The sequence below is a fragment of the Artemia sp. Qi Xiang Cuo genome, chromosome 13, assembly GCF_049724085.1.
Source record: "Artemia sp. Qi Xiang Cuo chromosome 13, ASM4972408v1, whole genome shotgun sequence".
Lineage (NCBI taxonomy): Eukaryota > Metazoa > Arthropoda > Branchiopoda > Anostraca > Artemiidae > Artemia > Artemia sp. Qi Xiang Cuo.
The window spans coordinates 71,536,954-71,550,617 of record NC_142806.1 but is presented as its reverse complement, the minus strand read 5'-3'; the positions used below and the strand labels follow the sequence as shown (position 1 = coordinate 71,550,617).

At 35.6% G+C, this 13,664-nt stretch overlaps 1 protein-coding gene across 6 annotated transcripts in view; it reads left to right on the top strand.

Moving 5' to 3' along the window:
- The window catches only part of Lpin (phosphatidate phosphatase LPIN), a 162,964-nt gene that overhangs the window by 44,123 nt on the left and 105,177 nt on the right, over window positions 1-13,664 (top strand). For all 6 annotated transcript variants that reach the window (XM_089099293.1, XM_089099291.1, XM_089099287.1 and 3 more), the window contains exon 5: window positions 558-672. In XM_089099293.1, the coding sequence (XP_088955419.1) occupies window positions 558-672 (115 nt within the window). The remainder of the gene's footprint in view (window positions 1-557; window positions 673-13,664) is intronic.

Genomic DNA, 13,664 nt, shown 5'->3' with positions numbered 1-13,664 from the left:
ATGATGACGAGACATCGCAGTCTTTTTTTCTATTTTAGGTTATATCAATAGCATTATATTTGTAATTTTATTCTGACTAATTCAATTTTCGAATCGAAATAAAATATTTGAACTCAAATTAAGGATTCCAGAGAAAATCTTGGTTTTGGCCAAGATTTTCTCTGACCAAGGTTCTTGACCAAGATTGACAATCTGACCTTGTGGTTATTTTGTTTGGGATGTTTTTCTTCAACCACTCCGTTTAGAAAAAAAGTGACCTTGGCTTGATCCCGTTTTTGCGATTGAATTAATTAGTTTATTGAGTTTTGATTATTTGTATAAAGGCAGATAGAAAACGTAAAGCCTTTGTTGAAATTCTTGATATCTTATTAAAATTAGTGAAATTATAAAAAAGAAGATGAATAAATACCCCGAAAAACTCCAATATGGCAATTTAATTAGTGAAATTATAAAATTAAAATTAGTGAAATTGTTAAAATTAGTGAAATTGTAAAAAGAAGATGAACAAACACCCCGAAAAACTCCAATATGGCAATTTAAAGTGGCTTTTTTTTCAGAAACTGATTTTGCAGAAGAGGTAGTAGATGATGATTTGATTCCTGATTGGTCTAAGTTGCCCCAACTACCCACAGATAAAGATAGGCAATTCTATAGTGACACAGAAACTTACGGGTAAGAATAATTTTACCTCAATGTATTTGTTATATTTAATTCCGTGATAAATTATTGCATTAGCGTCCTTGCACTATATATGCAAAAATCAAATTCCTGGAAAAATTGCTACACATCAACTGCTCTTAATCAATTGGCGGTATATGCGGCAAAAAAAAAAGATTTTTGCGATGAAAGAAAATGAAACAAGTTTCACTTAACCAAAGATGTGATAAATTTAGGATGTGGGCAGGATTTAAATTTCGCACAAGTTTTCGTAGTGGCGAAGCTTCGGTTCGCTTTTGGATTAGAGTTAAAATTCGTGTTTTCAAACGGCGAAATTTTGCCTAAATTAAACAAATTCCGAACCTTTTTTTAATATTACTAGAAAGATTAGAGTTCCGCTTTCTATCGGAGACAAGAGTTGGAATTTTCAGAGCGACATCGCTTTGTAGGTTTTGCTTGACTACACTTACCGTCTTTCGTCAAAAAACGGATAAGATTTCCGAACTTCCAAACAAATTAAGCTAAGATCTGGCAAAATGTGATGGATTTGGGTCAGACGTCAACTACTAAGTAAGGTCACTATGCAAATTCTGGGTCCTATGTCTGATTAAAAGCGAAATTCTTGAAGCCTTCCCAGAAATATCTTAAAAAAAACTCATTTGAATACCTATCCATGAAAGAATATCAATGATGGGTTTCCACCAGTATATTTTAAAGTTGAATTTTGATAAAGGTGGCACATGTAAATTTTATTTGTTCTTCATAGAAAGGCAGTGTGGTCTTCGAAACTACCTAGGTCGTATGTATGGGGATGATGTGACCGAACTAGTATATAACTAAATTCAACAACGCTTCTTTGCAATTGGAAGAAGAAGAAGATTGTACCACCTTCATTAAAATTCATTTTACAGTTAGGCACTATTATAGGAGAATAGTTTACAGCTCGAGACTTTGAATGAACCCTCTCAGAGAAATCTAGCCAATAAACCGGGAACTATTTATGACCCGGAAGTAATTATTCTGTTCTGTATAATATCACTGTTTTAATTGTAATACTTTAGTTTGTCTGCTGCTGATGACGATCACTGTATATGTGATCGAAATATCTAGAGATTTTATAACTGTTTTCACTGTCTAATAAAAAGATTTATCCCTCGAAATATCTAGAGATTTTATAACTGTTTTCACTGTCTAATAAAAGGATTGAACTTCTATTTGTTCATAATACATTAAACTGAGGACTAAAGGCGTTTGATGATTCAGGCGCTTCTCGATTATTAATCTATGAGCGAAAATTGGTCGACGCATCCTCTACCCTTTCTAAAACCACACTGTTCTTTTCTTAAATCACACACACTCTGCACCTCTGAGTCTAAAAAGTATCATCATACTAAGTAATGTGTTCCTGCAGAAACCAAGCTAATGCCCCACTCTTATCACCTTTCTTATGGAGGAGTTTAGTTTTTTTTTTCGTAATTTGCTTTTTTAAGCGTGACTCTCCCACACCTCAATGGGAAATACTCAAATCCCCAGGCCGAGCTGAGCCTGGATAATTATAATCTTATTATATACTTGCAATTAGAATTACACAACTGGGAACTCATTGGTGCGGAATTAAAGGGAAAGTAGAGGAGATGGAAGGTGTTCTTCTTGCCTTGTGTATAGGTATGCATGAAATGTAGCCTCCAAGGGCGGATCCAGGACTTTTTTTTAGGGGAGGGGCAAAATAGGTTGATCCGATAAACTTGCGGTAGGAGCAAGTTTAATTAACGTAGAATTGGGTTACTTAAGTGAATTACACTACTTTAGACTACGTTAAAGGGGGGAGGCCTGGATCCGCCACTGGTTGCCTCCCTTGTTGAATTTTTACAAATCTGATGGCCGTCTCAATCTGAATGGGATCTATGTCTAGCTTAATCTGGCAATAGTGTCACTTCATCTGTTTTCATGACTGTGAAATTTGTCTTCTTTCAGTGTAATCAGTAGACAGAATTTTACCGAACGGTTAGATTAGTTTGAGGGCAGTAAATGGCTCATTAAAAAGTCGACAAGCTGAATAAATGATAAAATTTTGTTACTGCGATCCACATGCGTAAAAATGATCAAAATTTCTCTCAAATGCTTTTATTCTATAATTTTAGTTTTACATTCATTCTCATCTTATTAATTAATCAGCTATAGAGGAAACTGGTTGAAATGGAACTTCAAAGGACATTCTTTTCCTAATTAATGTCCCATTTTTCTAATCAATGAAACAAAGTTATGTAATAACAATAAAAGAAGGACAATTGAGAAGTCCATTAATTAGCAAAGGCTGAAATATAAAGTAAAGAAAATACCCCCCCCCCCCCCCGAAATGTTTTTCTGACTCTTAAAAAGGTAACGAAAATGGATGTAAACAAATTGTTTATGCATTATTTTAAGTTTCTTTTGTGAACCCCCCCCCCCTTACCCACACGCAAAAAAATCCTTGAGTAAAACACCCCCCCCCCAAAAAAAAAAAAAAAACTGGATACGGCTCTGCCCTCCCCCAGACTTTCCTCATTGGTGCCCTTGTCACATCCCCCCCCAAGATGTGTTCTAGACTTGCCCCTGAATGCACGCACATGCACGAGTTTTAGTTTCCGACTAGAATCAGACCTATTTTTATTTGTAGAATTTCGATTTTCTTCTCTACTTTTAATTTTTGATCATGGGTGGTATTTTGCTAGGCACTAACCAGCGTGATCACCTGGATCAAGAAAGGTTCGGGGGAGTAATACTTCACGGTTCTTGTATGTATCTTTTAGATGCCAAAAATAAGACCCTTTTGAATTTAAGCGTAATTATAATTAGACCCCTTCAAATTTGAGGTTCTGCAAAACTGTTTGACAACCCTCCTTTCCCCTATGATGGGTCGCGGGGATTGAACAGTTTAAATACCATTCGCTGCTAATGTAAGCTTCTGTTAGTGCAATGTTGGGATTCTCTGCTCAAGTACGTATATCAGCTGTTCAAAGGTAGATAAAACGTAGTATTTGGCTATTGTAGGCTGGGAAGGGGGGCTTTAGGCATTTACTCACAAAGTATAAAGGTTTTGACGAATTTATCACATGTTTCTTTTATTTTCCCTGTAATTCACATATTTTCTGAAGCTAAGCCCCTCTGATGCGTAACCCTCCCCACGGAGAAAAGAACACTATTCTATAGGGACCCCTCCGATCTGTATCGTTTTTCAACTGCTCTGAGAAATAATGCTTGAAGTTTATAGTCATTTGGACGTTCCGTAATTCTGGATATATATTGAATTTACACAACTGCGCTTTTTTTCCGAGGCGAAAGGGCACATCTTGTACGTTTTTTTTCTCTTAAACTTATCTAGAAATATCGCTAAAAAGCAGTGCTCATTTTAGTTTGGACGCTTTTATACGAGGGGGAGTGGGCATATATTAAATAAAGCATAGCATATATTAAATACGTAACCTAAGCTAATCTAACCTAGGTACCTCCTCCCCCCCCCTAAACCCCCCAAAAACAGTTTAAATATTGTAAAGGCAATAAGAAATCATGCTTTGCGATCCATTTATCTAGCAAATACCCGTTTGTCTCATTTCCTGTCTGGTTTCCTTGTTCTGTCTGTAGCGTTGTGTTAGATATAATGCACAAGTACCAAAATAATTGACCGACTTGTAAAGCTGTCAGTAGTCTTTCATTAGTCATGAAATCAATAATTTCTGCATTCACTTTTAATTCTCTAAACAAACTCAAGTAAGATCAGTTTTCAGTGAAACGCTAGTATTTCATAATTTTAAAAATATACAGGAGTAGTAATGACAATGTCATTACTACTTACGGGGCTATCACGAGTATGTCTGTTTGAACCAGTTTTGCAATCATATATTGCATAAACAGCAAATTAATAATTTTGCTCGTTTTGAGCTTAAGCTTCGCTCTTTGTTTTGAATAACTACTTGTTTTTAATTTTTTTAAATATACACAGTAAAACTTACAAAAAGATCATTGTCTAACTTGGCGAAGAAAATAAAAAAGTTCACTCGAGTTTCGCTAAAATAGGGTACTTATAGGTTTTACTTCGCACCTCTCTTAAAGTTTCCTTTAAAAAACTGGCAATTTCGCGACAAAAAGAGTCCAAGGTGTATATTATCCTTGGTATCTTTGAGGAGGTGCAGATAAAAAAATCAATTATTTATGCAATATTGTCCTTTATGAAATGTATAGAAATCTGAAAACTTAAGGAGACTAAAACAAATTTAAGCGTGTAGTTAGTGCAATTTGCGGAAATTTGTGTTTTTTTTATTACAATTTTTCAGCTGCAATGCCGCAAAGAATTGCGAACTTATCATAAGAAAGTATACTTTCATTATTTTTGCTTTGGTATGCGTTTAACTCAACCTTGTTTAGGCCTAATTCAACATACAAATTGACCTCCTTTTAACTCGACGCTCGTTCAGTCAACCCCTGTTTAACTCAAACCCGAGTCAACTCAACCCTATTCAACTCAACCCTCATTCAACTTAACCCCAGTGTAATTCAGCCCTCATTTAACTCAACCGCACTTAACCCAACCCCCCATTCAGTTCCCCCCTCTTTGACTCATCTTTGATTAAAGCTGTCCTGGGGATAAGTTCGAACTAGGCCTGTCTTGACTGGAGAAATAAAGAAAAGGAGACTTATCATCGTTTCAAGGTCGTTTTAAAAACTCCTATAGATTTGTTTCCACAATGAACTTTTACTACTAAGATGAACCGAAATAATAGCTTTAATTCCTGAATCAGCACAAATAAAAATTACGTTAAATTTTTCTTACAAGACAGTTTATATCCGACATGTCGTTAAGCTCCTGGTTACTATGTGCCGTAGTTTGCTTTGTACTAGGTTGCAGCTTCTGCTTCAACCACGAAATTCAAGTGTATCTCAACCCTGGGAATGAAAAGTTTTGCTAATTATATTAGACCGAACGATAAATTTTGTTTCCTTAGAAAAGGGGATAGGAGGAACTGTGCTGCTTTAAAGTTGCATAAAACAAAAACACTTTTGCATGAGAATTAACCAAAGATTAAAGACCATTTCATTGGATTCAGCTGCTTCCCACTCTTTCTGCTAAAAAAATGTCAATATTGGTAATTTAGGAAACTTAGACAAATTTAGGAAAAGCACGTATATATATAGAAATAAATCAATTGAGCCCTTAAACAGCTCTATGATGTTCCAGTGAAACAAAAAGGGGGGCAAACCTCTGCTTCCTATGCAGAAAGTGGTTTTCCTCTTTGTCCAAGTGAGGGGGGGGGGCTGTAATTTTCATGAACAGTGTTTTCGACCTTGGTGATTCCAATAATGCATTTCTTTTATTTCAATCCGTCGCCATTTTTGCAGGGCTGCGTCCTCTTTTGAAATCAGTATATTATTTTTGTGTAATAAATTTTACTAAAAAAAATATGAATCGAAATAATAGTTATAATGCTTAAATCAGCTACAAAATGGCAATTTTCTCATTAAACAGTTTTTGGTACTTGTGTCTTACAGCCTCCACACTCAAGTTCTGTCGAGAAGTAAAGTTTGGTTAATGCTAATGAAATAAAACAAAATATGATGAAAATATAATACTTTATCAAAAAAATTAAGAAAACTACAACAAAAGAGTTATAGAAGGGGGGGGGGGCAGACCGCATTATATTAATACGCAACCTAAACTAACCTAACCAAAACACCAACTAAATATTTAATTAAAATATAGCTACAATGTAGTTCCCCACCGAGCCGGAGCTAATATTGTCTGGTATAAAGACCATGAAAACCGGTTATTGGCTCATGTTCGCGATAAAAGATCCTTGAGTGTGGTGGCTATAAGACAGAAGTACCCCTGTTTTTTTTCGAAACACGTCTGGTATTCTGGGACATGATTCACTCTTTGCTAGATTGTAGCTATCGCTGCAACCGTGAATAAAATAGAAATTAAGTCATTCAACTACAAATTGTAATGCTTAAAAATTGTATTATATAAAACCTTGAAGAAGAAATGTTTTCGGAATAGTGTTCCAAACCTTGCATTTCGCTCCCCTCTGCAGTTATGGAAATATAAGATACGCCCTTGTATTTTGGCACGACAGCATGCAGATGTTCCGCATTTCCTTGGAAATTTGAAAGTTATCGCTATTTTCTTATTCTGAATGAAATCCCGCTATTTTTTGAACCTCAGTCGCGTCTAAGAACTTAGAAATGCGCAAGGAGCTGAATAGATTCCGTCGTCATACTTCTCTTCTCACTATATCTTGGACAGATTACTCAATGTGAACTTTAAGTAAAAATGTAACTGTCATCAAATGAACTTGAAACCACATCCGTTTTTTTCGTTTATGCAGTGAATGTCCGTTAAGGTGTCTTCATTTGGTTTTATCACAAATGTCATGCTAAAGTCACGCCGATGTCGTGGTTTTGTCGTGGTGATATTTTTTTTTTTTTAATCTTAATTAAGAACTTATTATGTTTTAGTAGGAGCTTGGTTATCTTTTGTATTTGCTTTTGATGTGTTTTTCCTGTGCTCGACATAAATCTTGGTTTGAGAAATTCCTCTTACTATCTCCAAATTTATATGTCAGAAATACTGCTTGAGCAACTCGGAAGCCGAGTTGATCAACTACTTTTTTGGCCAATAGATTCGAATTGACAATTAGTTAATCTGCTAGCTTGCATTTAAAATCTGATTTCTTTTTCTGAATTATGGGCGTTTACATGTTATAGCGACCCCGCCAAAGAAGTGAAGTTAGGTTAACCCTAATGAAATATACCAAAATATGATGAAAATGTAATACTTTAGTAAAAAAATTATGGGAAATACAACAGAGAATTATGGAAAGCATGCCGCCCAGAAAGCATTATGTTAGAAAGCTATCCTAACCAACTCTATATATTAAATAATTAATTAAAAATACCTGCAAAGTAGTTTCTATCGCTCAGGCTAAGCTGATTATCTACGAGTTGACACAGAAAACCGGTTTTATTACAGATCTAGAACAAAGTGTGGTCGCTTTAACACGTAATTAAATAAAAAACAAACAAGTTTTTTTAAACTGAAAGTAAGGAGCGACATTAAAACTTAAAACGAACAGAAATTATTCGGTATATGAAAGGGGCTGTCCCCTCCTTAACGCCTCGCTCTTTACGCTAAAGTTTTTTATTGTTTTAAAAAACAAAGTTGTGAGACGGAGTCAAACTTTAGCGTAAAGAGCGAGGAGTTGAGGAGGGGGCAGCCCCTTTCATGTACGGAATAATTTCTGTTCGTTTAAGTTTTAATGTCGCTCCTTACTTTCAGTTTAAAAAACTTGTTTTTTTATTTAATTTCTGATCGTTTTTAAGTTAATGCAGCTTTTATTTTGGCTCACCGTCATTGAATAAGTAAACAAAATTTTGCATAAAAATTTTACTTTTCTTTTGCTAAATGGCTGTTTCTAAATTTGGTTCTGACGTAATTTACAAATTAACCTACGTAACGAACTCCTATATTCGTATATTTTTCTTCTGGCAAAAAATATGTTGCAGATATAGTTTCAGATTTTTGCAGATATGAGCTTGAAACCTATGTAATAGGGTTTTCTGATACGCTGAATCTGACGGTGGGATTTTCATTAAAATTCTTTCACTTGTAGGGGATGTTTACATTGGGTAAAGTTCATAACTTTCAGCCCCCCCCCCTGGGGGCGTTGAGGGATTAAGTCATCCTAAAAGATATGTTTACAATATTTTCGATCCTGTTGAATAAAATGGCTACCTCCAAATTTTGATCGCGTGATTTTGGCGAGAAAAATGGGCCTTAGAGGGGGTCTAGTTGCTCACAATTTTTTTGGTCACTTAAAAAGGACACTAGAACTTTTAATTTCCGTTCTAAAGAGCCAACCAACGATATTTTAGGAGCACTGGGTCAATACGATCACCCCTGGAAACACAAAAACAAAAAACAAATAAACACGCATCCGTTATCTTTCTTCTGGCAAAAAATAGAAAATTTCAAATTTGTGTAGATAAGAGCTTGACACCGCTACAGTAAGGTTCTATAATAAGTTGAATATGATGGTGCAATTTCCATTAGGTTTCAATAGTATTTAGGGGGTCTTTTCCCTCTTTTTGCGAAAATCAGCCAAATATTCTTAGGCGCGTAACTTTTGATAGGTATAATTAAACTCGATGAAACTTTATATTTAAAATCAGCATTAAAATCTGATTCTTTTGATGTATCTATTGGTATCAAAATTCCGTTTTTTAGAGTTTCGGTTACCATTGAGCCGGGTTGCTCCTTACTTACAGTTCGTTACCACGAACTGTTTGATTATCGATTTATGCTTTTATTTGGATTCTATGATTGATTAAGTAAAAAAAAGAAACATTTTTTTTTCAACATACAGTAAGGAGCAACATTAAACCTTAAAACAAACAGAAGTTATTCCGTATATAAGGGGGATGCCCCTTCTTCAACACCTAGCTCTTCATGCGGAAGTTTTTTAGTACTTTAAAATCTTCTTATTCTAATTAAACGGCTTCTATGTTTCAGAAGTCGTTCTTAAAGATTTGGGACATAAAGTCAAACTTTAGCGTATAGAGCGAGGTATTGAGGAAGAGCAGCCCCCCTCATATACGGAATAATTAATGTTCGTTTTAAGTTTTAATGTTGCTCCATACTGTCAGTTGAAAAACTTGTTTTTTTATATTTAATTTTATTAGTATTGCGAGGTGATAGTAATTCAAGTAATGCCAGGAAATCCGCCTTCCCCTCTATGAAATACCCCCCTTCCAGGAAAATTTCAACATGGAAAGTTTCTCTCGCTTTAAATCCCCTTCCCCTCGGAAAATCCCACCCTGAGAATTCCATCCTCGCTGAAAATCTCCCCGAAAAGTTTTTTGCGGACAATTCTGCCTGTAAAATTCCCCTTAGTCAACTTTCATTTGAACTAGACTAGTTTTTCATTTCATGTCTGATTATTTTTCTAACCTTTCCGGAAAACCCACCTATAATGGAAAGTTTCTCCCGCGAAAAATCCTTCCATGGAGAATTTCTCCCGCGTAAAATTCCCTTATGGAGAATTCCTCCTGCGGAAAATTTCTCCGGGCAATTTCCCCGGAATATCTCCACATGTAAAATTGAGTAAATAAGACAAAGAGAAAGTAAGACAAATAAAAAGAATCAAACAGTTCGTGGTAACGAACTGTCAGTAAGGAGCGACCCGGCTCAATAGTAACAGAAACTCTAAAAAACGGAATTTTGACACCAGTAGATACATTAAAAGAATTGGATTTTTATGCTGATTTGAAATATGCCATTTTCATCAAGTTTAGTCTTACCCATCAAAAGTTACGAGCCTGAAAAAATTTGCCTTATTTTCGAAAAAAGGGGGAACAATGGGAACGTGAAAAAAGCTCACTACACTAAACCAAAAAACCGACATTAACAGATTCATTCAGTTGCTTTAAAAAGTCTACTCGACCCGGAGTTCTCATAGTTTAGTCTTATAGTTTATTCAAGCTTAGTCTTACCCATCAAAAGTTACGAGCCTGAAAAAATTTGCCTTATTTTCGAAAAAGGGGGAACAATGGGAATGTGAAAAAAGCTCACTACACTAAACCAAAAAACCGACATTAACAGATTCATTCAGTTGCTTTAAAAAGTCTACTCGACCCGGAGTTCTCATAGTTTAGTCTTATAGTTTAGTCAAGCTTAGTCTTACCCAACAAAAGTTACGAGCCTGAAAAAATTTGCCTTATTTTCGAAAAAAGGGGGAACAATGGGAATGTGAAAAAAGCTCACTACACTAAACCAAAAAACCGACATTAACAGATTCATTCAGTTGCTTTAAAAAGTCTACTCGACCCGGAGTTCTCATAGTTTAGTCTTATATTTTAGTCAAGTTTAGTCTTACCCATCAAAAGTTACGAGCCTTAAAAAATTTGCCTTATTTTCGAAAAAAGGGGGAACAATGGGAACGTGAAAAAAGCTCACTACACTAAACCAAAAAACCGACATTAACAGATTCATTCAGTTGCTTTAAAAAGTCTACTCGACCCGGAGTTCTCATCGTTTAGTCTTATAGTTTAGTCAAGCTTAGTCTTACCCATCAAAAGTTACGAGCCTTAAAAAATTTGCCTTATTTTCGAAAAAAGGGGTAACAATGGGAACGTGAAAAAAGCTCACTATACTAAACCAAAAAACCGACATTAACAGATTCATTCAGTTGCTTTAAAAAGTCTACTCGACCCGGAGTTCTCATAGTTTAGTCTTATAGTTTAGTCAAGTTTAGTCTTACCCATCAAAAGTTACGAGCCTGAAAAAATTTGCCTTATTTTCGAAAAAAGGGGAACAATGGGAACGTGAAAAAAGCTCACTATACTAAACCAAAAAACCGACATTAACAGATTCATTCAGTTGCTTTAAAAAGTCTACTCGACCCGGAGTTCTCATAGTTTAGTCTTATAGTTTAGTCAAGTTTAGTCTTACCCATAAAAAGTTACGAGCCTGAAAAAATTTGCCTTATTTCCGAAAAAAGGGGGAACAATGGGAACGTGAAAAAAGCTCACTGCACTAAACCAAAAAACCGACATTAACAGATTCCTTCAGTTGCTTTAAAAAGTCTACTCGACCCGGAGTTCTCATAAACAACCCCTAAAAGTGATAAAATCTTAATGAAAATCAAACCATCAGATTCTGCGTAACAGAAAACCCTAATGTAGATGTTTCAAGCTCCTATCTGCAAAAATATGGAATTTTGCATTTTTTGCCAGAAGAAAGATCTAGGGCGCGCGTTTATTTGTTTGTTTGTTTTTTGTTGGTTTTTTTTTTCTCAGGGATGATCCTACCGATCCAGTATTCCTAGAATATCGTGAGAGGGCTAATAAATATGTCTTCGAGGATGACTTAATCCCCCACAGTTCCCGGGGGAAGGGCTGTAAGTTATGAAGTTTGCCCATTGTTTATAAATAGTATTGGTTATTGGGAAGTATACAGACGTTTTCAAGAGGGATTATTTTTGGTGGGGTAGGGGGTCGGAGGATGGGATTACGTGGGAGGATCTTTCCATGGAGGATGTTTTCCTGGGGGAGGGACATTTCTATGAAGGGGGCGCCGGATTTCCCACCATTATTTAAAAAAAACGATTAGAAATTAAATAAAAAAACAAGTTTTTTGGACTGAAAGTAAGGAGCAACATTTAACCTTGAAACGAATAGAAATTATTACGTATGTGAGGGGGTTCGCCCCCTAGACAGTACCTCGCTCTTTAAGCAAAAGATTTTTTCTAGTACTTTCAAAAGAGCTATCTTTTCTAATTAAACGGCCTTTGTGATTCAGGGGTTTGTGATTCAAACTTTAGCGTAAAGAGCGAGGTATTGACTAGGAAGCGAACCCCCTCATATACGTAATAAAAAACAAGCGATGCGGCTCAATAGAAATCGAAACTGTAAAAAACGGGATTTTGATGTCAATAAATATATCAAAAGAATGGGCTTATAATGCTGATTCAGCATTGGGAAAATTCGTCAGTTACGTATATTTATTACTAATGAAAACGTTCGTAAATAAAATTAAAAGTTCTAGTGCCCTTTTTAAGGAACCAAAAAATTGGAGGCCACCTAGGTACACCCCCCCCCCCCCCCGCCTTTTTTTCTCAAATTCGTACGATCAAAATTTTGAGAAAGCAGTTTAGCCAAAAAAAAAAAAAATTAATATGCACATTTTAGTTTTTATTATTCATAGCTAATTTCAAAACCTGCATTAATTTAAAAACGTTCAGAAATTAAATAAAAAAAACAAGTTTTTTAACAGAAAGTAAGGAGCAACATCCTTGCTAAGTGCCTTCCCGAAAAAATGCAACAAAAGCACGTCCCTCCTGTGTCAGCTGATATAATTACTGATTCGATCAGGCGGCTGAAGTCTCAGTCTATTGATATTGATGGTATAAGTGTTTTTCATTTACGGAAAGATTCTCGGGAACTTGTAAAACATTTGCAGCTACTTTTTCAAATGTGTCTTTGCTGTTCTTTAGTGCCTGATAGTTTCCTATGTGGTACTGTTACCTCAATTGTAAAGAGAGGAAAAGACGTAAATAAATGTGATTCTTATAGGCCTATTACTGTCGCCTGCAATATTAGCAAACTTTTTGAATATGTGCTTCTTCTTATATTATTGATTTTGTTAATTATGATGCTAATCAGTTTAGATTTAGAAAGGGGATTTCTTGTCAACATGCACATCGGGTGCTTGCTCTCCTTTTTAAGGATGCACATACGAAAGGTCAATCATTACATATATGTGCTTTAGACATATCTAAAGCTTTTGACAGTGTTGTGCACCCTCAGGCTTTTTATTCTTTACATCAGCTTGGTATAAACCCATCGATTATTTCTCTGCTACGTTTTTGGTATTCAAATTCATATGTTAGATTGAAATCGAATGGATGTGCTTTTGGAAATATTCCTGTTAAATGCGGGGTTAGGCAAGGAGGAGTTCTTTCGCCTCATATTTTTAATGTTTGTATTTCGAGTGTGATTAATAAGATTCCCTCCAGTTGTTTTTTTGTTTTTTAGGAAGTGTCTTATTTAGCATATGCTGATGACCTCCCCCTGATTAGCCGTTCCAAAAGGAGGCTTGAACGGAATGTTAGCATGGTTGGATATATGCTTAGTGAAATAGGCCTATCATTAAATACTTTGAAATGTGAATATTTACTCTTCAACGCTCTTAGTCCCCCTGCTACTCCCCTTGCTTGCAACACCTTTATGGTACCTAGTCTCCCTGTTATCAAATGGCTTGGTATTTCCATATGTGAATTCGTAGGAAGCATCCGGCGTAAATTTATTTGTGATTCGAAGGATAAGCTTAAAGCTGGCTATGCGAAAATAGTTGCAAACCGTGGACGTTTTAATAGGCATGGTCTTGCTAAACTCTACTGTAGTTTCTGTGACCCTGCGATTTTATCCGCTTCTGGGCTGTATCCGCTTTTTACTAAGCATGATCTGAAACAAATGAA